The 25,597-nt window shown below is 41.3% G+C and overlaps 1 protein-coding gene across 7 annotated transcripts in view; it reads right to left on the reverse strand.

Annotated features, from left to right (window-relative positions):
• Positions 1 to 348: 348 nt before the first annotated feature.
• The window catches only part of ptprua (protein tyrosine phosphatase receptor type Ua), a 191,012-nt gene continuing 165,763 nt past the window's right edge, over positions 349 to 25,597 (reverse strand). For 4 of the 7 annotated variants that reach the window (XM_044171544.1, XM_044171542.1, XM_044171543.1 and 1 more), the window contains 12 exons: positions 22,533 to 22,569; positions 18,482 to 18,579; positions 16,809 to 16,925; positions 16,477 to 16,631; positions 14,040 to 14,175; positions 12,609 to 12,758; positions 10,118 to 10,432; positions 7,117 to 7,242; positions 5,752 to 5,838; positions 3,460 to 3,617; positions 2,527 to 2,662; positions 349 to 1,388 (listed from right to left, as the gene is read on the reverse strand). In XM_044171544.1, the coding sequence (XP_044027479.1) occupies positions 1,326 to 1,388; positions 2,527 to 2,662; positions 3,460 to 3,617; positions 5,752 to 5,838; positions 7,117 to 7,242; positions 10,118 to 10,432; positions 12,609 to 12,758; positions 14,040 to 14,175; positions 16,477 to 16,631; positions 16,809 to 16,925; positions 18,482 to 18,579; positions 22,533 to 22,569 (1,578 nt within the window). In that variant the 3' untranslated portion in view covers positions 349 to 1,325. The remainder of the gene's footprint in view (positions 1,389 to 2,526; positions 2,663 to 3,459; positions 3,618 to 5,751; positions 5,839 to 7,116; positions 7,243 to 10,117; positions 10,433 to 12,608; positions 12,759 to 14,039; positions 14,176 to 16,476; positions 16,632 to 16,808; positions 16,926 to 18,481; positions 18,580 to 22,532; positions 22,570 to 25,597) is intronic. The other 3 variants (XM_044171547.1, XM_044171546.1, XM_044171545.1) reach the window with 1 other exon arrangement.

The following is a 25,597-nucleotide window of genomic DNA, read 5'->3' on the forward strand; positions in this document are numbered from 1 at the left end:
GCCTACAGCCATGAACAGATTATGAGACTATGGGCTCCTGGACACACACAGGTAAAAGGCCCTCCACCAGTCCTACAAAGGAGCAAGACACCTCTTTTTCTGTCACTTTTTATTCAGTTTGTGTGTCTTTGTGGTCATTTGATTGACTTTCCAACAAGAAATGTTAACAGTCACTTCATACAGAGGTTGCGGCTCTGGGCCTGCACCCAGCAGGCTCGTTCAGTAATCCATCCATGATGCTAACAAGCCAACTACCTATCGCCGTCTGACTCTGGTAGGGGGGCACCACGCCCCTGGCCTCACCCCTGTCTGTGAGGTGTAAAAAAAATCTCTCCCAAAAGGCGTGGGTGTTAAGCAACAACATATTTTATTTCTTTTCCTGTTTTATACACTATTTAGAAAATAAAACACATTGAATAAATACAAATTTAGAAAGCGACAGATTTTCGCCGTATTCTCACAGCAACACGTGGTTATTCTTACGGAGCTCTCTCGGGAATAGCGGAGGGATTCGCGTTGCAGAATCCACCCTAAAGCAGACTTGGGCCACACACTGCAATGAAACACTTAGGACTGGGCATGCAGATGGCAGATGCTGATGTGGTCCCCATTTACTGACACAGAGAGAATGGATTGGCACATTGAGAAGACGTTGAGAACATCTAGAAACACCCGGGGGGAGGAGGAAAAAAACATCTATATACACGGAAAATAAATAAAGAGAAATTAGGTCCAAGACAACTCTACTGTACAGATGTACATCGGTTATGACCGACTTCACCCTCAGTTAACCTTCAACCATCAGCCTCACCCACAATAAAGTTCAAATATAGTACAGTACGACATGGGATGTTCACCAACAGCAGATTGCACCATTTACAGTGTTACAAACAAACACAAAATATCACCCAGTGGTCGGCATCAACTGTAGTTCCCTTTCAGTGTTTGTTCATAGTAAGGCAGGACACAGCTGAGCTCTTTGAATCCTGTCATCAAGGTGTACAACAGGTAGTCCGGCTGCCTTGACAGTGGTCGTATATAAAATGAACTCCACTCCTGTTAAGTGTCCTCTGGTTTGGCAGATGTAAAGTGGCACAAAAGAGTACAGGTTGGATCAGAGCGCAGAGGAAAAGCAAAAAGGGTGTCAGTAGTATGTTACAAGTTGTCCAGTGAGCTTTCTCAATCAGTCTTTATGGCAGACGACGTTTCATCCAGGCATGGCGAAGAAGACAACCAGAGCTGTATACATGGACTAAGGAGGTCGGAGCAGAGATCCAGGATGCACACCTTTTTCTTGAAGAGGGACGAGAAGTGAGGGATTGGTGCTATCTGACTTCCAAGCAGTCCAGGTACTCCTGGGCCAGGTCATAGCAGAACCGGTACTGCTCCTAGAACAAGCACAAACATTGACCAAGATGATTTTCCTTATCAACAGTAAATCATTTGTATATAAAAATCTATAAATTCTATATACTATAAATGTTCCCTCGGATGTTCCTATGTTTTTAGAAATCATCTGTTGTAATATGCAGTGCATTCCAGATGTAACTTAGTGATCATATGCTGTAATTTAGTTCTTGGTGTACCCTCTTTTCCTCCACCTGTTTTGTATACCTCAGTGAAAGGATATGTCTAGTAATAGTCTATATTTTGCTTATTGTCAACAAATCCCATGTGCGGAGTTTTTAATACAAGATAGAATGTAATTTGATACCTTTTTCACAGAAAACCAGTAGGGACAATTATATTATATTATGTATATTTTAATACTTCCTATTAAATAGGATATAACGATAATTCTTGATTAGTTACACTAACATGACCTGCACCCAGATAAGTGGCAGAAAATGGATGGATGGAACCAATTAAAATCATTAATTGTTTGCTTTTCTTTTGTTTTTGCTAATATCGACACTTTATGGCCCATTATGCGACAATGAGCTTCCTAGCTACTGTTGCTAGCAGTAGTGACAGCACCTGCATGTGTGTAACATCTACCGACAGCCTGCAATCACATACACAAACATTCACAACTAACAATACTGCCTACGACAAGCAATAGAAAATATTTAAGACTTTTGTGAATTAAATTACAAGTAATACAGGTATTGTGTGTGTATCCAAAGCCTGATATGTCTTATTCTTCTGTGCCATAGAGCTCCACTGTTGTCCAAAAACTACGAAAACACACATCAATGAGTCACACCATTGCAAATGTATTGCTCAATTTGATCAATTTTCAACACGTGTTCATCTCAATTTGTGCCAACTAGAGAATTTGTATCCCACTTGCTGCTTTCCTTTGCCTTTGTGTGCAATATACCGCATCTAAAATTTAATTAAATATTAAATAAGTGAAACAAGTAGTAAAAAACATTTGATTTATTTGTGGATAGTGGCACATTTAATTTCCCTGTCTTCCTGCAGAGAAGTTTTCCACTTCCCTGATGTTCCCTGTCTGAGGCAGCAGCATGGTATCATATAATATGTCGCAGTAAAGAGAGATAAAGACCCCTGTTTGCTCACCATTGTCTCCACCATGTTTGGCTTAGAGTTGCGAAGCGTTTTGGCTGCAAAGAACACATCCACCATGCTGTGGTGACGAATCATTTCCAGGATCATGGTGCTGGCACAGAAAGTACCACTTCGACCGCCGCCATTCCTGCTCCAGAAAGAACGAGCAAAGACACACACACACACACACACACACACACACACACACACACACACACACACACACACACACACACAAGTATAAAGACATGAGTGACCTAATAAAGATGTGGTACAGCAGCTCAGACAGCCTCTCGGAGGGGGAGCTACAGAGTGAAATGTCACAGTTTGACTGAGCACAGATCAAGCATGCTGTCAGAAAAAGGCCAACTGGCAGACTTTCAAGATGAATATCTGAGTAAAGTTCTCATTAAAATACAGGAGCTGGAACTTAATCAGATATGAGATGTCTAACACACAGCCTGACCTCCAGAGATCAAAGGGCCCTGACATGGAGATGGGGGACAAATGTAATAGAAGGCAGGCACCTCCACTCAAGCAGGTAATGTAAAGACACAAACACTTAATGATTAATTTTTCCTCTGTAACTCAGAGTTAATGAGATTTGATAACTCTGAAAAGTATAGAAACTTTCTGTGTGTGAGCAAGGCAAGTGACGTAGTGAGGTGAATAATATGAATGCAGTGTGGCATCTTATTAGAACACAGTCTACTTTTAAATTCAAAAGTCCAGCCTTCAAGTCTGAAAGCTGCTTCTAATGCTTTTCCATTCTGACGAGCATAGAATTCATGAGGAGATGTTGAATTCATAATAGTTTTGAACATCAACAACATCACATGAAAAAATGTTGGACATCACATGAACATAGACTGCAGCTTAAGTCTAAAAACTCTGATATCAGCATAGGCCATTAAAAATGGTGTAGATGTATGCAAGCAGACTCACAGGCAGTGGACGATGGTGCGTCCCTCTCCACACTCCCTCTGCCAGTTATGAACCTGAGCCAAAAGGCTAAGGAAGGCCTTCTTGGAGTCGGGCACGTCGCGGTACGGGGACCAGCGCAGGAACTGGAAATGACGCACCACGAGCTGGCCTTCCTGAAGCTATAGAGAGCAACAGAGATTTGTTCAATATAACGCATCATATATGCATTAAAGCCATTGTATATGCTCAACACATCACAAACTCATTCAAACTCATCTATCCGGTTAGGGAGGGAATTCTGTCAACACTTCAAAGCGGCTCAAATTCAACTGTGGAGTTCCTGTTCTGAACTTCTAATTGGCTGTTAAAGTTGCAGTGTGTAGCAGTATACTGTAATTTACCACATTAAAGTGAGATATTATTGAAATTAATGTAAACAGAGACCATGTCATCAAAATCACTGCGTTTTTAGGTTTTAAAGGGACAGCTCACCCCAAAATCAAAAATACATATTTTCCCTCTTACCTGTAGTGCTATTTATCCATCTAGATTGTTTTGGTGTGAGTTGCCGAGTTTTGGAGATATCAGCCAGTAGAAAGAAAATAGTTCCTAAATGAAAGGAAGCGTGCAACAATAACAAATAGCAACAATAATATTCTAACTAATAGTTAGATTCTGCTAGCTCACCTAGCACCACTGAGCTAGCTAACGTTACAACTCAGCCGAGGAGGACACCATTAATGTTTAAATCATGAGCATGAGCCTCTCGTGCATGAGTAGATGCACGCTTCCTTCTGCGCAGTGATATGGTTGGCAGGTGTAGTTCGGTAGAAACTAGTTCCTACATGAAACTGCTCACAACAACTGCTCTGTGGATTATCTTGAGTAACCGGGTCATGATTTCTGGAAAGAGACATTGCTGTGGAGTTTTTCAATGTATTTTTTTTGGCGCTTTGAGCACCACAAGCCGAGTGCCATATAGACCCATTGTATTTGAGAAAAGGCAGACATCTCTACGGCCAATATCTCCAAAACTCGGCAACTCACACCAAGATGCCACTAAATCCTACACACTGGACCTTTAACTGTCAACAACTGTGGTGAAGCAACAAGAAAATCCCTTCTATATTAAAGTCTTTATAACGATCTTCCATGATCTTTTGAAATACAAAATACATATATAGATTTTATACATAAAGTTAAAATCATTTTTGTATTTTGCTTAATTGTTCTTCTTCATGTCATTCTTTTAAGGTGTTTCTCATTGTGATTTTGAAAACCATTTCTCTATATTAATACTCAAAGCTGCATTAATTGATTTTTTGGCCACGTTAAATGCTCCAACTTGTTCACCAGTTAGTTGCTAACTATCTGTGTGCTGTTTAGCTGCTGGACAGGTAGCGTAAAATGGCTGTACCAGAGTGTTTTTGCTGAAAACAGCTGTCTGCTGCAGCTGGAAACAAGGTTGATGAGTGCGGTGAGAATGAACCGAAACAGTAAAGTTGCGGGCTCTCCCACCACCCTCCCAACCAACCTCGTTTACATTATACCTAGTCACTTGATCCATTCTTAATATAAAAATGTTTATTAGAGCAGCTTTAAAGACAAATATTTGAAACCGTGTTTTCTTTATTGACAAGTATATCAGCCTATCAGAGTCTGCCATACTGGTTGCTGCTTGTTTGCCACACCTCAGCAGGGCCCAGACTTTTTCCTCTTTGTCCAAATGAAATTTTGACATTTTTGAGCTCTAAAATGGCACAGAGCGGTTAACACAAATCCAAGCTTCGAAATGTCCCAGAAAACTATTGGTAATGTCAGAGAACCCACATGCTTGTTTCTCTACAGTCTCCTTTTCTACAGTCTGGGGGTTGGAATGGAGTTTGTTTTTCCAGCACATGCAGAAGTAAGGGTTTCTGGTTTAACTTGTTTACAACTCTCAATAAGGCCAGAGACAGCCAGCCTGCATTGTTTACATCCGAGTTTACATCAGCTAGCAGTCTTCTTCATCCCTACCTTAGGTGGCACATTACTACTTTTCTGGGCACGGAATAGCATACATGTGTGTCCTGGTAAATGTGCACAAGATACAAACAAAACAAGAACCCGCCCATAAAAACATTGCTCCATAGCACTACTAGTGGTCAAAAACTCCACAGGGTACCTTTAATTTGGAGGGACACAAACACTAAACAATATCACTAGTGTGAGGCAGAAGCTATCTATTACCTCGTCAATGGTGTACCTTGTTACACTTATTATACCCAGTTATCACAGTTTATTATTGCTTGGCAACAACGCTGTCCATAGCACCTTTGCTGTATCTGCTGGACAGTGGAGTAACTTCTTGGGACCGAGGCTATCGGTGTCTTGCTCTGTGGTGTCTGTCTCCTTTGGATCCTGCAGAGAGGCCATGTGGGAACAGTTTCTGACATGGTATCAAGATATATGAGGGGCTGGGTAGGAGTGGGTAGAATCTATCAACTAGCTGCTGGAAGCATCTACAGGAGACTGCTGGACACCTACTGAGGGTACTGCGGTCAAAGGATGGGAGCTGGAAGTGTCGCGACAGTGTAAAGTGGGTAAAGCTAAATTTCTCAGACAACACCCAGACATTGGTCTACACACAGACTCACAACCCACAAACACATTCAGTAACACAAAAGCCATAGGGACCTTTTGGATATGGTCAAAAAAACAGGGCCAAAAACAGGGAGTTTTACAAAATAATTTTTGTTTGTTTCAGTATCACATAATCGCTCAAACAGGACCATATCTGCTTATTAATTAAGTCTTGGTAGTGTATGTAGCTAATAACATGCTGTTGATACAGAAAGTAGGATTATTATGCTGCAAATCATTCCAACCGCTGGGAACAACAAATGCCAGCTGGGACCTAGGTCACCATTCAGAATCATTATATTAGTATCAGGCTTCATTAACCCTCTTAAAAATAAATGAATGATAAATGAATTGATTCAGTGCCAGGAAATGCCTCCCACAGCAATACAGAGCTGGACCAGTTCTTTGCTGAGGCAGGACTAGAGCGAGTGTTTTTGTCCATATCCAACATTAAAGCAAAAACATGTCATTCGACGAGAAATATTAACGTTTAAACAGCAATTTTGCCATAAACTGTCAAACTGACATATCAAGGTAACTTACAGTGATTCAGAGTTTAGACTTAGATCTTTATGTGTGTTTCTTTACTGTGAAGATAGCAAGATGGAGGCAATTCCACCCTTTCATTAAATCAAATCTTAAAAAGGGTAGACAATGTGGAGAAAACAAATAGGTAAGAAAACTTGACGTATGTGCAGCCTTTCACCATGCACCGCTGTCATTAAGAGCCAATAACACAGCCAGCTGGTTCACAACAATTGTTGTCTAACTCTGTGTTCAGACAGAATGCGAAGCAAATTAAGAAGCAGCGTGACTGCATACAAAGTCAATGGAAAGACGCAATTAGATACAAATTCGGCTGGTGTGGCACGAATTCAGTGTTTGGATTGCAGTAGAGTTTCCAGATGTACCTGTAATTGTATCCAGACTTCGTACAGTTTGTTTTGGATGGTACTAAAAGTGTTTACTTGCATGTATTTTGACAAGATATATTCAAATATCACTAATTGGGACAATACATCATCTTCATAAATAGGACCATGGGACGCCACCTACCCGAGTGATGTTCTGAACCCGGAAGAGACGGATGATAACGTCATCGTCGGCTGTCCTGGACAGAAGCTCCACCGTCATCGGCCCAAACTGCTGCAACCCTGGTTCAGGCCAATACTGCAGACAAGGCTGAGGAGAGGAGAGGAGGTAACAGGTCATTAGCCCACACTTGCTTGAGGCAGGGCAAATCATTTTGTCAGCTGCCAGTGATGGTGAAGCCCAGTAACAAGACACCTGAGTATTGACAGCAGAGACAATTAGCCTAAATGACAATGATTATCTACAAATAGCAAGCGCAAATGAAATGAGCAAAAAAACAACCTGCTCGTCGCTGGGAACAATCCTTCACATAAGCCGTGGTCACCGAGCTTGAATTATTCATGAGTCTAAATCATTACCATTAGCACATTATAAATTAATGAAATAGGAGACCTTGGCTATGCCTGGGAGAGATAAACAGGAAGTTAGCTGAGAGGTTGGCGCACACAAAAGCCAAGGTCTCCCATCACCGCTGCTTCAAAGACGCATCCCCCCCGGCCAATAGGAGGGGAAAATAACACAGGGGAGCAGTGTTGACACGCTGACGTGTTCCACAGTGACTTTGGGGTTGAGGGGACCCCTGGAGTAGGAAGTGATAATGGCATTTCACAATGACAGAAGGGTATTTACAGGTGACATTGGGCAGGAGGGGAGATAAATATTTATACATTCAGACAGAAGACAGACAGCTCCAACTCAGGAGGGCAAACTGAGTGTGTGCCTGTGTGTGTGTGTGTGTGTTGGGGGGGGGGTGAACAAATCCACTGGCCGTGAGAGACAAGGAAGGAGAAGAAGAAGAGAGTGACAGAGGAAGAAAGACAGGTTGCAGCTGACAGGCATGGTGGAAATGTTGAGCAGGAATCCAACACGACACGGTGACAGAGCGGAGAGAGGGAGACGGCAGAACAAACCCACGCATGAGCTAACATGGGCAGAACGATAAGAATGTGTTAATGCCATGACAGCCCGTGCAAATTAAATGGACGGCCTGAATGCGGGATTGAAGCTTTGTGGCAGAGCACCAGTTAAAGGCCAGACGTGTGATGACCCGTCCTCACTGTACTGTGCGTCACATTCACGTCTAATCTGAAGGAAGGGGCGATATGGATGACATGTTGGCACTACTAGTGTCCACATGTTCCACCAGAAGGAATGGTAATATGAACAGTCATGGTTATTTATGAACATAAAATCTGGATATTTTAAATCAGCATATATTTTTCAACATTCAAAAAAAGGGTTCTAAATAGTGTTGAAGCAATTAATCGATTAAGCAACAATAAATCAACAACTTTTTTTTTTTTTTGGCGTCTTTGACAGTGGATAGTATAGGGAGTGACAGAAAACCAAACGTTTGCTGCCTCCGGCTTCTCAAAGGATTTGCTACTATTCTCCGTATTTAATCGTTGTAGTTTTACTATCTTTGGGTTTTGAACTGCTGGCTGGAAAAAAACAAACAAACAAACAACCTAAAGACCTAATTCTAAAGAAAATGTGATATGCATTTTTCATTATTTTCCGACATTTTACAAAAATAGAAAATAGTTTTGACTTTTATAGTCAGGTTTCCACATACAAACAAACAATCGAAGGGGTAGAAAACATGCTGCGGATGAAATGTTGCCACATTGTCACGACAGCTTATATATGGACATTTTCAGTATTCAGATATAAAGTAGTATGTTGATTGGTGATGATGAGTATGTATGATTTTTTTCCCCCTTGCTCCTGTGCATGGATGAATATTTTATTTCACATTGACTGACACAGACTGGTCACCTGTCAACCAATCCCTGTAGAGGATAGCACTGGGGTCTCAGCAGCTTTGTGAAACACTCTTTTAGGACCATTTAGGGGGACTCGTAGTGTAAGATAGGACAGATAAGATCCTTGGTGAATATGGCCACCGACGTCTTATGTTATTGCCGAACCTCATATTAGGTGACTGCGGGCATACAAAAAACTTTATTCATAAGAAACTGTCAATGCAGGATTTAATAAGTACTATTTATCAGCTATACAAGATCAATGAAGAAACTCCATATCTGCTTGTCCTACAATTAATATTAATTGACTGACATGAATGGTTTATTCCAACGTGGAATGATTGTGTATTTTTTCACATTTATTGGAGTAAGAAAAGTAAAGCTTAATAAGGTCCATGTCAGACTGCGGTGGAGGTGTTTTGAATCTTGTTGGAGCTGGGATACAAGTGTATTTTGTCTTCTAAACAGAAACGAAAGAGCCTGCGTCTTTGAGAGTATCCAGACTTACAAGGCAGTTTTTTGATTTCTCAGGGAGGAATTGCTCTTTGCAGGAAAGTCTGCTGGCTAAGTGGACAGGACTTAAGAGGGAGCCTGACAGCTTTTTGTTGCTATACTTTGCTCTGGTCTTCAACTTACTGCTTGGGCCTGACACTTTACACTCCCTGTATCTTCTTTAGGTAATACACGCTGTATATTTCTCGGGGGAAAAGCTGCTCTGGTGGCAGAAGTTAAACTTCAGTAAGCTGAATAAATAAGGAAAAGGAAGAATAAATTAAATAGACTTGAAATACATCATTTCTATATGATCATTCTGGTGCCCCGTCCATGCTGTTGAAAACAAAGTACAAAATGATACCACTGGCACATGACTACTCTCTGTTGGGGGTGTTGAGAATTTTGTGTCCCAAAAAATGGGGTCATAGGCCAGAAAATGTTACGAAACCCTGCTCTAATATATTGGTAATATCTGTATTGTTAGAGTGTATGTAAATGCACTGTGTGACACTAATCAAAATCCAGCAGTGATGCAGATGCTGTCACACAGAGGGTTTTAAAGTCACCCGTGGCTAAATTACAAATGGCAAGCTGAAAGACGTTACAGCTCAACCTAATGAGATTAGTAATAAAATGCATTCTACTTCCAAGATGTGTGAAGACAATTTAATCTCCAGCTGGTTTAATAGCCCCTCTCCTCTTACCCAGGCAGAGTTGGACTGGTTGAGCTGGTTGAGCATCACCACCGAGGTGCAGCCGTAGTCGTACACGAGCCTCCAGAAGTCAGTGGTGGTGCCGGGCAGCGGATGCGGCGTCACCACGAAGGCGGCAGGACGGAGGAAGCTGTCGGCGAGCGCTGCGTTGATATAGTTGCTGCTTTCTCCCTCGGTGGTGATGAGGAAGGCCAGGGAGCGGTCCGGCGGCAGGACGTCCATGCTACGGTTCTTCTCGCGGTTCCTAGGCATCAGGGAAATGCTGCACTCCTCCACATCCAGGTGAGGAGTCACTGAGTTCAGAGTCTGAGGGAGGAGGAGGAGGAGGAGGAGTAGCGGCAAAGTGAATGAGAAGGGAGTGTGCAGAGAAGATAATTAAAAGGTTGGCATGTGTGTTTGAGAATGTGTTCACTTTTGAGATGCAGAGATAAAATGAAAGACGGAGAATGAAGATTGTGATAAGAGGAGACAGACGCAGCGGAACAGAAATGGGATCAAAGAGAGATGGACAGAGGCAATGAAAATATTCTCCACTCCAACAGCCTGACTGTCAATACTTGACAAGCACAACTATCTCCAGTCATCTCCGGGAGACTTTAAAACACATTAATTATCAGTCAAAACCCCCACAAGGCTTAATGGATAAAAACACATTTAGAGCAAACTCATACATTATGAATAAGCATATTACGAAACAATGGAAATTGAAATGAACTGATTATCTAACTTGCTTCATATTGTGAATGGCTCTCTATTGGTTTAGACGAAATGAATAGAACATTCCAGCTCGTAACTGGAATATTGCGTCTCGGCTACAAGTTGCAATTACGAGAGGCTGTCTTATTGGACGACTCATATGAGCAGCACTGAGAGAAGGTAATTGTGCTGCATGTGGGAAGGAACAATTCGAATTATTCTGGTCACCAATCGACATCATTAACTGATCAAGGAAATATCATTACATAAAAGACGAATACATGTTCTTAGTTGCCATCTAAAACTTTTCTGCTGAGCAAAATGGTTTATATGTTTAATGTATACAGATTAGAAAGCAGCTTCAGCCTTGGTGGCTATTGCTCTCATGCTAACTACCCATTTATATTTATCAACCAGCTGATTTTTCTCATGAAAGCCCTTCAGTACAACAAACACAGTGTGTTTAAAAGGGCAAATGTAGAAGCTCTCATGAAGAGGTTATAGACTGAATCACAGTTGTGTCAGAGAGCTGTAGTGAAATGGACATTTACTTATATGAGAAAAGCCAAGTAGTGGCAAGGCTTGTGCAGAATAAAATAACAGAACTAGAGTGAGGTCTAGGACATTTCATTATTTGTTGCCCGACTTTTGAAGGTTCAACACAGCGCTTTTCAAGATGTATAGGCTACAGTAGTAAAAGCTGAGTAAAGCACATTTAAGTCTGAGCAGTTGTGAGTTCAAACGTCAGATATCATCTGCATCGTGGAGTGTCGTGACTGTAGACATTAAAGGCAGATTTATAGTATGCGTGTTTAGAGGTTACGGCATCGTTACGGCGCCTACACGTGCAGCAGCCATAGCGATGTTGCAGGCTACCACGTAGCTGAGGACCGCCTCAAAAATGTGACTACGCATGGAGACCACAAGAGCCCAGATACAGAGAGGCTTGGGTAGGGAGGTTCTGTTATTTAGCCTAGCCTTATTGATATAAATGAGGTGGACAAAGTAATAGAAACACCTGTCGGTATAGCACAGTACAGTTCAACAGCACCTCGAACTGCAGGCTCCAAAATGACCACACAGTTGAATCAACACCAGTTTTAACAAAAACTGAGCATTATAACCTTCATGAAGGTTGGATTTATAACAGGACTGATTGCATTAGATTGCATTAGTTTTAGCTAGGTGTACCTAATAAACTGGCAACTGAGCGTATTTTGTGTGTATTTTGCTGTGGAAATGGTAGCATAAGCACAACTCTAGATGTTCTGCCATATTTGTTTTTTCCACCGTAGAGGGGAACAACAGACTGCAGTTGCTGGTTAGGGAATGAGTGTGATCAATCAGAAACCATTGTTTCACACACTAGGGGTGGCGTGATATACTGGTATTGACGATAACAGTGATATTTAAAAATTAAACATTGATATCATGCTAATAATACACATATGATAATATCGTGTAAATAATCCAGCGGCTCTTAATTCATTTCCGTTTCTTTCCGTTCATCGCTAGGTCATGGTAGGTGGCAGTAATGCACCTTAACGCTTGTTGCCACCTGCCATAAAACGAAAAAAAAAAAAAAAAAGAAGACGTAGTAACTAGCTAGCTTTTAGCTCGTTTTTAGCTAGCTAAAAAAAATCTATAGATATCTCGATAATATCTTTATTGTGAATTCTTTTGGCCATGATAATCGTGTAGTGAGACTCTGACATCGTGACAGCCCAAACAGACACCAACACAAACTTACAAACTTAAATACAAATCGTGTGTTTGTGCGTAGTACCTGAAACTCCTCTCTGAGCTGCGAGGTATTGCTCTGAGAGTCAACCTTCAGCATCTCCTTATAGGTGAGAGCAAACTCATTAACAGGGATGGCAGTCTCTCCACACAGACACGCCTCCAGGATGGCATCATGGATGAACACATACTGCTCCTAGGAGACAGGCAGCGGGGGAAACATTCACAAATTTACCAAAGTCACACAAAACACTTACTGCCTCCTAACTGTTAATTGCCCACTAGTGAAGAACAATGGAAAATTTAATTACTGCTGTTGAATGTTGACTAATAGTCATAACTGTCAAACATTCTTCGCATTGCCATGCCCACTCTTAGGCATTGTTTTCAAGCAGAAAATTGTCTATAAATGGGGTAAAAAGTGCAGAAATCACACATCAGAGGAGGAAGACACTGCCCACACACAATATTTAAATACCGTCATGAGCTGTGCAATTAACGAGGAAACAGGAAATTTGTTTTGACATCCAACCAAACAAAAGATCAAAGAGGCGAGGATACATTCAAAATTACAGGCATAAAACCGTCCCTCTTCAAATTTATTTATCATTTTTAATTGCAGAAATATGTATTCAACTGGTAGACAAGCTCCAGCTGAAAGGTGAAAAGATGAAATTAAAAGGCAGATAAATACCATTGTTTTGGTAATTACTGCACTGTCTCTCTTTTAATAATGTTTTCCAACTTTTAATAGTTTTATTTACTTTAGTAAATAATGTCTTTCACTGGTTTGTTTATTTGAAGATTGTGGGTTCACACTAAGTACGCTTTAAATAGATCCTTAGTATGTGAAGAGTTGATAATTGACTGTATTGTCCTAGCCTGATATGACTTATTCTTTAGAAGTGAATGTTTTAACATAATTAGCATTTTCAAATGAGTGTAGAATAACAGTTATACTAAATGGCCTTTATAACATAAACTTATACCCTTAAATAACTTTGGCTTTCTAGTAACTAAGTACATTCAATTACACTGTGCAATTTTAAGTAGATCCATGCTAATAGTATGCTAATATCCTAGTATTTGATGCTACTTTATACTTTTATTCCACTACATTTCAGAGGGGAATAATGTATACATCTTACTTCACTAAGTAAGCTTTAAGTACTTTTGCCGTGAATATGTTTAATACTTTATAGTGTACTTTGTACTGAATTTTGAATGTAGAAGTTTAACTTGTAATGGAGCAGTTTTACACTGTGATATTGCTCCTTTTACTTCAGTAATGTATCTTCCTCCACCTTTTCCAGCCTGAAAAGAATACATTTCTAGTGAAAACATGCATGATAATGGTCAAATATAAAAGGGATGAAAAATATAGGCTACCAGCAGCTTCGTATTGTGAAGATCAAACCTGTGAGCTTCTGGTTAACAGTGTCAGCCTCTCTAACCACACGGCTGCCCTCCCACTCACTTCAGTCTGGATCATGTTGATGCGTCGGGAGCACAGGGTCTTGACACAGTTGTAGATGTCCACCACTCCTTCACACTCAGCCATATCCAGCATGACATCCAGCACAATGTAGCAGCCGGTCCTGCCTGCCCCCATACTGGTGCAGAGGAGAGAGGAGAAGGATCGACAAGCCTGAATACACCACTGAAATGAAACAGTCTCAGCAGGGAGCCTTTAGTAATGATCGAGATACTGTGCCCAAAGTCAAGTGTAATAAGAGGGTTTATTCTGGAAAGAAAGAAAGGAAATACAGTAACCATTATGTTCTGGCACCATAAAAAATCTAAGTTGAAGTTTGAAAGTGAAAAACCTTTTAGTTAGAGAGAGCTAAGACATTTAAAAACGCCCTGTGTACTGGCCTATGCCTTCCATGGCTGGGTCTAACACCGTGATAAAGGCATGAGTGGGTGTTTGTGAACTGGGATGTTTCATGCCTCAAGAACACATCTGTCTTCATAGAATTTCCTTGGTTTTTCCACTGAACAGAAAAAAGAAAAATCTCCCTGCAGTGCATTAATATAGTTAAACAAACACATCATTTATGATAAGAGGCAGAAGGATTGGTGCTTAATCAGACTTAGGACCCATAGACAGCCGGTGTACAAGGGCAGACTGGTTGAACAGAAAAACAGAAATGAACAATAAATCTCAGCATCTTAGTGATTATTGAAAACCTTATAATGCTGAGTCTGTTTGGCGTCTATATGCAGCGCTATATTATTTTATTGGGTTGACTTAGTGGCACATCATGCACAATACAATCAGGTTGTGAAAGTTAGAATGTAAAAAAATAAATTACATGGGTGACTTAAGAGCTGTAAGAACCTATAATCCAGCTACACACCCGAAGAACAATGCACAGATTTCGTATCCATTTTAACGTCTTTCCCTCAAAGTCAAACGTGTTTCTATTTGATGCATGTTATAAGATAATTTCCCAAATTTTGGCAAAATATAACGTACTAAGGGCGCTTTAATACTGTACCTAACTGTTTGGTTCAGTTCAAAAGAACTTTCGGTTTGTTTAGGCTGGTGTGAAAGCTGTCAGTCACTCTGTCGCAGACTAAACAACTGCACTGAGACCTAAAGAGGTGGGCCTCTAGGGCGTTTTCAGACCCGTAGTTCGTTTGCTCTGGTCTGAATCAGTGGATGAGTTTTGCCTTGGTTCAATTTCTTTTCACATAGAAAAATTCAAGCAAGATGCATCACAGCATTTCATTGCTGCTTCTCACATAAGCCATTTATGTTTTCTCGTGGGATTTTTTAATGATTGAATTAGGGAGCTTTCACACCTGTAGTTTGGTTACTTTGGTCCGGACCAACGGGGGAAAAAAAGTTAAATCGTTGTCTTTTTAGTTCCGGTGCGGTTCATGGCTTTTTACAAACAAACTGCAATCATGACGTTATACAGACTGACAGGTAACTTAATGATTTGAAATCTTCGACTGTCATCCTGCATCATCAGCACTACATGGCCCCATGCGAGGAAATCAAATTCCGGTGACACTCAGCAGGTCATGCTCCACTTTAATATGAACATTATCAGTATTATTAGACTGAAAATAGACTGCATGTCATGAAAAATGACTAAAGAGGTGTCTTGTACAGCAGTATTGCGGAGGGGTATTATTGTGGGACACGCTCTTTCCAAGACTTAATGAACTTCCAAAGTACACACTGTCTGATTGATCAGGGAAATTCCCCGCACTCACATGCAGACATGTACAGTATATGTGTTACCATGGTTACCAGATGATTTACAGGAATATAAGTGCTTGTAAAGATTGCTCATTTTAAGATCACTTCCTGAAAAGATGCAGCAGATGGATTTAATAGTAGCTGTAGCTTTTGAATTCGTGCTAAAATTGAATATCTACAATCACAAATGTCAAGGTGTATTAGAAAACTCTGGCGTTTCCACTCAGGTTTCTTTTTATACAAAACCTAAAATGCACATGTTAACAGGTGGATGAAAAGGTACCTTCTGAGCAATGGCTTCTGAGCAATAGGTTTAACACCAATCTCCAACAGTCATACGGAGGACAGGCAGACACTATCCTTGATCGTCAAAAATACAACCGCCTATGTCTTTGTGAATTTCTTGTTGGTTATGTGTGAAATACAACATCCTGTTGGACAGACTTGTTTTATTTCTGGTATTTGTTGTTGTCACTATTGTGCTCCCCACTTATACATATACATAACCAAGCTGAAGCTGAAAGTTATTTTGGGAAATACAAACTGAAGTAGAACTAAACAGGGCAAATTAAATACGCTGGAATGTGTTCATCAAAGAAATATGATATTAAAGAGTAGAAGAATATCTGAGGCGGGATTTATTTAAAGCCCCTACATCTGTTAGGTGTGTAGGTCGTCAGCAGGATGGAAAGTGCGTTACCTGCAGTGGACCACCACAGGCCCAGCGTCGGGAGGTGTAGAGGCTTTGACCCGGCGCAGGAAAGCCAGCAGGCCGGTAGCGTGGTACGGCACCCCGTGCTCAGGCCAGGAGGTGAAGTGGAACTGGCACACCTCGTGTTTGGCAGGGTAACCTCTCTAGAAGAAACAATCGGGCAGAATTTAATGAGATGCTATTCTTATAAGAGCGGAAATGTTTAGAGGAGCTCACAATTAGAAACCAATTAAACCAACCTGAGTCTGAATGAAAAAATATAATGCTGGGTGTGCATGAGGCTATACCGAGAGAGTTGGGACAAAAATAATGTGACTCACCCTCTCCATGGCGAAGGTGCGCACAGTGTACTCTGCCAGTGTTTCTGTCTTCAGCAGCGTTATCTTAATGTCACCGTAGAGCTCAGTGTCATCAGGCCAATACTTACAGCACTTCATCTGGACAGACATCAAACAGCTAAAGTTCAGAAAGATTCGCACACACATACAGCTGATTGATCTCAACACTAGTCAACAAACCACTAGGCACTGAGATTTCAACAAGCAGACAAATTGCAATGCTCTAATCCTGTTGTGACCTTTGCTAAACATTTGGACTTTACTTCAGTTGTTACAATCATTTCCTCCATTTGAAACATAAAAGTGTTGACGCCAAGGTTAGATAAGACTTTTTTTTTCTTCTTGGAAATAGAACTTGCTGTCGGTGATGGTGTTTTTAAGTGAATTGCTGTTTTATTTTTCCGTTGATGCAGTGTTTTTTTGTGGCGTCGACATTTTCTTATACTGCTGGCTGCGTGGTGTCAACATTTTCTACTGCTTCAGGCTGTGGATTCATTTTCAGATCCAAAAATGCTATATTTTTCTCACCTAAAGCCTGGGAAAGACTATAGCAGTCTATGTGAAAGGATGAAAGGCTAAAAGGGCACTCTTAATTATTATGGGGCATTTTTTGACCCCTTATTCTTTATTTAACTGTTTTTACATTTCCTATTTTCACATTTTTCCTTGAGTCCCTGTTAATGTATGACCCTGGCTGACACTTATTTGGCTGCTTTGTTTGTGTGTTATTTCAGTTCACAGAATGAGATGTCACGCCATTTGCATTTTTGTGTTTTAGATGGTTTTGTAATGGAAACAGCTGTAAAACTAAAGCTTTTGGCTGCAGAAGTCTGGTTAACGGGTTACTCCAGTGATACATACAGTGTACATAGCCGTAGCCCTGCTGTTTATCGCAGTTAACGTTACTGTTTGCCACCCGTAAATATCTTGTTAAGCTCTGAATATAGCACAGTTATCGGCAGGCCCATGTCTTGTGTTTACTGCCACTGAAGAGGAGTATATCTCGTTCACTAGTCTGAAACTAGCGAGCAGTTACTAAGAGCTTAGGAAGGACTTTACGGACAAACTTTGTGATGGATTTACAAATAGCTGGTGCAACCCTATCCAGGGCCACAGAAGACATTATACAACTGTTTTCAGAGGCTGAGTTCTACTTTATGTGATGAGTAAACTAAGCTTGATGTGTAAAATTGAGTGAGTTCCCCTTTCATTTGTCATATAAACTGTAAAGACGTTTGTGCTCAATTCTACTAACATTTCTGACTGACTGTGGTGCCTTCATTGATCACATTTTATAAATGGTATGTTCAGTGTAAGCTAAAAAACTCTTATATAATAGTTTTCATATAAATTTTGAATATTATAACAGTAGCCTACTGTATTCAACAGAGGCAGGGACAGTTCAGAGAACAGAGGCCATAATGTTCCTGCATGGGCCTTCATATACATCAAAGCTTTGACCTTGGAGCACAGACACCAAAGCAGAAGGTGATCACTCATGATCAGACAGCGGCAGCCATTTCCTCCCACAACACAGAGCGCAGCAGCTCTTCTGATATATAGTGAATGATAAAGGGAGCTCCAGAAATACATTCCCTCCATCCATCTTCACAGGCGGCCGGAGAGGTCACAGGACAAAGGGAAGGGAAACCTACCCTGCCCACTTCCACCAGCTTGGTGATCATGACAATACTGAAGCAGTTCTCCTGCCAAACCATCCGCCAGAAGTCATAGATCATCTCCTGCTTGGGGCCTGCGGAGGAGGAGATATACAGTAGAGGTATAGGTGGAGGAGTGGGAGAAAAAAAAAAAGCAAGGGGAGAAGATGGAGGAAGAGAAAGAGAGGAGGATAAGGAGGGCGGAGAGATGAGCCATAAGTCATAGAAAATAGCAGCAATAACCATCAATGTAGAGGCGCTGTGTAATCCATGCCAGGGAACAGCGTAACAATGTGTCATTCAAGAACTATTGCCTGCTCTGTGTTCTCCTAATACTACAGAGAAATGTCATTTCAATACACCCACAAATCCTCAGCCATTGTGCAAACAAGCTCCTGTATTGCCTTTCCCAGGCACCAGTGGCTGACACAAATCGCAGCCCCCCCCCGGAGAAGATGACACTTTCATTGATTTCATTACAGTGTGGCGTTGATAATATCACAAGGTCCTCCTTCATACTGCCTACTCTGCCAAACACACTTCACCCCCTTTAGTGAACAAGATGTCTATTCATTTCTACTCAGTTTGTTTAATAGGAACATTATCTTGTCTCCTGTAACTGACCTAGATGACTTTTTAACCTTATCATCCCTCATATGTTTGTGTGCCAGTACCGCAGTATATCTTTTTACTCTTTATTATATTTCTCTTCTGTTTGTATTTAATAACTTATTTATTTGCCGAGCACATTCTCATACAAAAGCAATTCAAAGTGCTTTACAGAGTGATAAAACAAGAAAAAGTTGAAATGTAACTTTAAACTTTGAGCATGGAAGTTCATTCTTGACCTTTGGGGACAGAACAAAAGTAATTTTTTCACCTTTCTAGTTGTAATCTCTGCTGTCTAAAAACATTTACTGCATCCATTCCTCTCTGTCCTGCTGTGATTACAGACACGTCTGTGCTAACCGCGACCCCTCGACTCGCTCATGGACTCGCCTCGTCTGTTGAGCTATGGCGTTTAGCCCGCAAGCGTCAAATATTCACTCTGTCTCCCATTCACTTTAATTGAAGCCCATATGATGGACAAATTCAAGCATGGGTGTCCTGTTGTGATGCGATCTCCCAGTCAGGTCCAACAGACTCACAGGTCAGAGTTCACATTTGTTCAACTTTGACCCGCAGATTCACATGACCAACCAATGGAAACATGGATGCAATGTGTTCATTATTCTGGCAAATGTGCTACTTGTGTTGATGTGTTGAGAATCAGAGTGATGTGATTTAATTTGTGGGTCCTAGTTAAGATATAATTGGAAAGAACTGAAACCGCTGAATGGCTTTTAAAGGAAGGCTAGCATAAGGGGCATTACTGTAATCCAGCCTGCTGATGACAAAGGCATGGACAAATGTTTCAGAATGTGACTGGGATGGGAAGCATTATCCTTGAATTAAGTCAAAAAACGAACAGAAAGCAACACATAGGCCTATAGAGGGGTTTTGTCTCCACAGATAAACAAATACAATGAGGTATACAGGAGTGCTTGTTTTCACAGCTTTTTCTTCCACTGTTGTCTTATCAAGAGGAATCAGGTATGCATTTGACTACACGCCCCAGGGCAAACACGCAAAGACCTCTGAAGGCTGAGAAATATAATAGGAAGAGGAGGAGGAGGAGGAGGAGGAGTAACAACCTTACATGCCTGTTAAAAAACAGGGCTTCCTCTTTCATAACAGCAAGATACTGGTCTTTACTGTAGTTGACCTGAGGTGAGCCGATGCAGGCCTGTGTACGTTTTAATACACACACGTGTGTAAGCAATCACTGCACCGGTTTCTATGCGTATTACTGATGTGAGATGTTAATTTTTCAGCAGCAGCAGCAGGAGGAGAAGCCCACTAAACCACTGCCAGAGGGACAGGCCAGTCAGTTTGGAGACAGATGATGTGTGATCCCAGCGGCTGGGCGAATCTGTATGCATAGCACAACATGCTGCCGCTTTGGACCCAGACTTTCAGAGTACGCCTCCCCCCTCACCCGCCTCATCCCTCTCCCTCATCTCTGGACATAATAGAGAGCTAGCCCAGAGCACCTGCTGCCTGCCGCCAATGCACAGCTGCCTTAAGTCTCATATAAGACACAACAAATCAACCTCAACCTGCTGCAACAGCCGACCACCCGGGGCTCACCACGAGTACACCGGTATGCAGGGCATGTTGGTCAGTGCATGCAGAGTGTGAGGGGCAAGGGACAGCTTTAATGATGCAGTGTATGTACTGTATGGTGTGTGTGTGTGTGTGTGTGTGTAAGTCAGTATACATGTAGACACTTAATGTGTCTAAAAGTGGAAGTAATGAATCGCAATTACCTTTGCAACTATAACAGACTGTACTTTGGTATATGTTTTACAACCTGGGTCATATTTTCAGGTTAGGTTAGGAGGTTAGACTTTTTTTGGGACCAGAAATTGAAATGTATTATGTCCCCAAGCAAATGAATGTATAATTAACCATCAAAATATCGACATTAGCCTACAGAATAATCAGAATCATTCATTAAATTCCAAAATATAGAGAAATTCAGTAGATTGTCTCACATCACAAATCTTGTTTTCCATTTTTAAGTAGAGTTTGCTAACTAACCAGCTACCGGAGAAAAAACACATACCTTTGTGGGCTTAAAAATGCTTCTCATGGTTTCTGAGCGCTCTGACAAAACTATACGAAACATGTTTATCTAAGTTTTAACATGACCTCGGTTTGGGGTCAAAGATAACGCTTAGTTGAGTTCCATCACGCACATCACAGCCAGGTAACAGCCGGAGGGATCTTGAGAAACTGTCCGTCAGGGTGCAAACGGATTGACAGACATGCAATGCACGCTAAGGGGACAACACGTGGAGAAAATGTCCCAGTAACACACAGTATAAGCAACATAAGCCACTAGAGGACCACTATGAACTACTCTAAGGATGGATATCAGAAGTCTATTTTCTTATATAGTATAGTAACTTTCCGTGTTCCACTTTTATGCAGAACATCATACTATTTTTACAGTTTTGTATGTATAACTCTACTGTCCACTCTGTCTTTGTGCATAGTATATGCTTCTGCAGGTTATGCATGGTAATGTATGTATTCTATTTTATAAAGAATAAAATCAAACTTACCAAAAATGCAAATACTTATACTAAACTAGTAAATATGTACAAGATATTTGTTAGTTTTTGAATTAAAATAATCAGCAGTATTCTATTTTATGAATCAAAGAAACTTTAACATGTTGTTTAATTCTTTAAATCATTAAAAATTCTTTCTTTACAACTCAAATTTCATCATGTGCGCCTTCTTGAATAGCACGTTGTGGCACTCTTTCCACCTCTGCCTGCTCCCTTGTATGCAGAAAGACTTTGTGAGAAAAATGTGGAAGAGAGAGAGAGAGACATTTTCGGAGGTTACTTTTGTGAAGTGATAGAACTGAGACCAAAGTGAAAGACGGAAAGAAATCAGAGGGGGATTACGAAGTGAAAAACATATTCACTGAATAAATAGGATCAGAGCCGGGAGAAAATAAAGGGATTGGCTTGCTCTTTTTTTTTTACTCTGTCTCTTTCTCTCCTTCTTTCTGTCTCTCTCTGTCTCTCTCTCTCTCTCTGTCTCTGTGTGAGTGTGTGTGTGCCGCTTGGGAATGCAGCCTATATAGTGTATCAAACCGACATCAGAGAGATGGTGCACCACACATGCAGATGGAGGGAGGAGAGACACAAAAGCAGAACTTCACAGAGGGCGACAGTCAGTAGTGTTACAGTGCAGACTGACTGACAGTTACAGCTGATTGTTATGGGAGTGTTTCTCAGACGCTGGAAAGTGATGCTTTATAGTGGAAATCCAGATGTGAGCATGAGGCAACACAGGCTCCTTGTTGTTTACACATTAATAATTCATTAAAGTAATTTTAACGTTGTTAGCTGGGATGCTGTGTAAACAGTGCCACAAACAAACGCGAATATTAGCAGTGAAACACTGCTGCTCTGTATTTTACACTCACCTTGAGTGGCGATGAAGTGGTTTGATCGCTGGTAGCCCTGAGTGACAGAGAGAGTAAGAAATATAGTGGAGAAAAGAAAGAAAAAGAGGTGGGAGAGAGTTAATAATTACAAGAGTTCATGATGAAGTGAGACTCAGGGACCTCTAACTCTCATTTCACCCCTCCCATCCATTCTCTTTCTCCATTTTCAGCATCAAGTCATCTCTTATTCATCTCAGAGCTGGATTTGATGTCAGCGCTCTGCTAAATTTCTGCTCTGCTTTTGACTGACGATATCTCAGCGGCCGAGAAAACTAATCTGCGCCGTGCTATCGGCTGGTGACGCTCTGCTTAAAATACATGAGCATGTTTGACCGGCAAAATTCTTTGCACTGTTTAGGCTCTGAGTTTGGGGGAAGGATCGCACTTGAATTATAATGCACAGAGAAATGGCATTAATTCAAGTTTTTCTCTGTCTGTCTCTGAGCCAGGTCATTACATGCGGAGTGAGGGAGCTGCATCTCAAAGGCGGCCCGGTGTGTGGTGCTTTGCATGCAGCCAGGGCTGCTGATCAAAGGTAGATTGACGAGTGAAGGATCTTCAGCTCTGGGAGTAATTCTACCTGAGTGACACTGACTGATCTGGCTGTCTCCTTTCCTCTCAGCTTGGCATTAGTGCGATTATGATACACTGTGAACGGTCTGGAAGGCTACTGGCGCCCTGGCCCTCCACCAGGCTAACCCTGTGTGCTGAATGCAAAGCAGCCAAGCATGATAGATCCCAAGAATTAAGATAAGGGGGCCCTCTCATCACTCATAGGTAAAAGGATTCCAACTTCTGTATACGGTAAACATTTGTACAAATACTGTACAGATGTCCCAACATAAACAACAGCCGCGCCCCCCCCCCTGCACTGATATACATGTACGCACTATTCAGCCAGGCAGACACACAAATTACATTCTATAACTGTCATGCCACAGAGGGAAGTTGAGATGGATGGCCATCGCTATGACAGAGTGCAGAGACCCTCATTCCCATGAGCCTCCGTTGCTGAGTTTCTCTGGGCCGACCAGTTTCCTGTCTGTCACCTTGGCAACCACATTTTCCAACAGCAGGCAAGCAGAAAAACATCAAGCAATGTGAATTCACAATGGATTGGAAAGAAGAAAAAAAAAAAAAAGAAGAAAAAACATGCAGAGTCATTTGAGACGTGAAGAGCTTATCAATCCTATCAGAAAGAGAGAAAAACAACTTTCAATTTGTTTTGCTTTGACAAATTTGGCTCACTCTAACTACAACCTGTGACAAGTTAGTGAAAATCTGACCTTGGTGTATGCAAGTAAATGAAAATCAGTGCTCAGATTGATCATGCATCTCAGAATCACTTGTAGGGACCCGGCTGAAACTTTAAACGTTAATAGAAACCATCCTCCCTGAGAGTACTGCAGAACAGGCAGTTCTGAGGCTTCCCCTGTTGAGAATAAATGACATCAGGGTTTTGCAACACCTAGCGATTTGTTTTGTGTGGTTTTTTTTTTCTAGTCAAACTGTGGAATCAACAAATTCAAATGACTTACAGCCTGCATTTGAAAATCAGCTGCATGAAAAATGAAATAAGAGAAAGAGTATCATTACTTGTGGGCGAACAATGAGCTATTTAAGCTCAAGTTAAGGCTAAAAATATACAGTATTTTGCCAAATCTGACAAGAGTTTGAAAATACAAATGACTGCTGATGTGTTTTTTTTAAAAACTACCCACCATTATATTTTATATTCCGAGGGACCCAAATTATCGCTGTTGTAGCTGCATTTCCCTGTTGCCAAAAAACGGCAAGAACAGATTTCCTTTGGAGTTATTTGTGTGGGTGGAGGCTGGAGCAATTACTGTACATCCTAAGAAAAAGCTGTCACAAAACGTTTTTATCCACCTGATACTTTCGATGAAGTGTTTTGTTATTTCAAACTAAGAGTGTTCACACCTGCTGTAAGTCCTCCTCACAGGCTCAGGTTAGAATAGTGTTGCAACTCTTATAAATGGAGTGGAGGTAGGATGAGTTTTCCACCAGTATTTATTTTGGACCAAAATCAGTTCATTTATTACAGCAACAATTAGTGGATTCGCTCATGAAGGCAAAGTAAATCCATGCAGAGCTTTTATGTATAGTTTAACTTCTCTTTAACTTTTTGATACACGAATTGTGCTGTCACTTACAAACCATCTTAACAGAGCGGCCCTTAGAGGGAACAGAGAGCGACAGCTGTGTGTTAGCTGTGTCGCACCATCTAATTTGCTGCTCCGCTGAGTTTGAACTGCTCCACAAAAAAGTATTGGTTTGCAGTCATTTGTTAGACAGGAGTAAATGGTTAAACTCTGTTAACCACTGAACTAGCTAGCTTGCTCGCGGGCAGTTAACAACCTTTCTAACTTGCTAACTGTCAGTTAAGCCAGCTAGCTTTTTTTTTTGGCTTTTGTGGCTGGCTACTGCTAGCATGTTTCCGGCTAGCTAGCATGTTACGTTAGCTAGCCAGCCACAATACCTCGCCAAGTGACCCTGCAATTAGTCACCAAGTCACCACACTTCAAGTAGCAACACCCTACAAAAGGACAAGTCAATGAATTTTGCTGTGCCACAGTTGTTTTCTCTGAGATGCTTGATGAATGTGGGCCACAAGAAAAAGTCTGATATTATAAACTCTTGAAGGGGCCTCTAAAATGCACTGTGCTTATCTGTTTTTTCCCCAGTTCACTGTCACTGTCATTTTTCCAGTGCTTGCTGTGTCATGGTGTCACTGAACTCTGGCTTTGATCTCAGTCGCTTGATCTGACCTAGTCTGCTCTCCTCTGTGGCACACTATCAGGCCTTTTATAGGACAGGCTGATGTTAAGCAAGAACTCCAGGTGAGCATCTGACTATGGATGAAAGAGACAGAGAAACTGCTGCACTCAGTTTGGGGGAAGAAAAAAAAAAGAACTCAGGGGAAAAGTGATGGCTAAAGGCGGACAGGCTCAGCAGCTCAGAGCGGAAAAGGGAAGGAAGATCTGTTGTTGGAGGGAAGCCATGGAGGGGCAGCGTGGAGATGG

Source organism: Siniperca chuatsi, linkage group LG17, assembly GCF_020085105.1.
Source record: "Siniperca chuatsi isolate FFG_IHB_CAS linkage group LG17, ASM2008510v1, whole genome shotgun sequence".
Classification (NCBI taxonomy): domain Eukaryota; kingdom Metazoa; phylum Chordata; class Actinopteri; order Centrarchiformes; family Sinipercidae; genus Siniperca; species Siniperca chuatsi.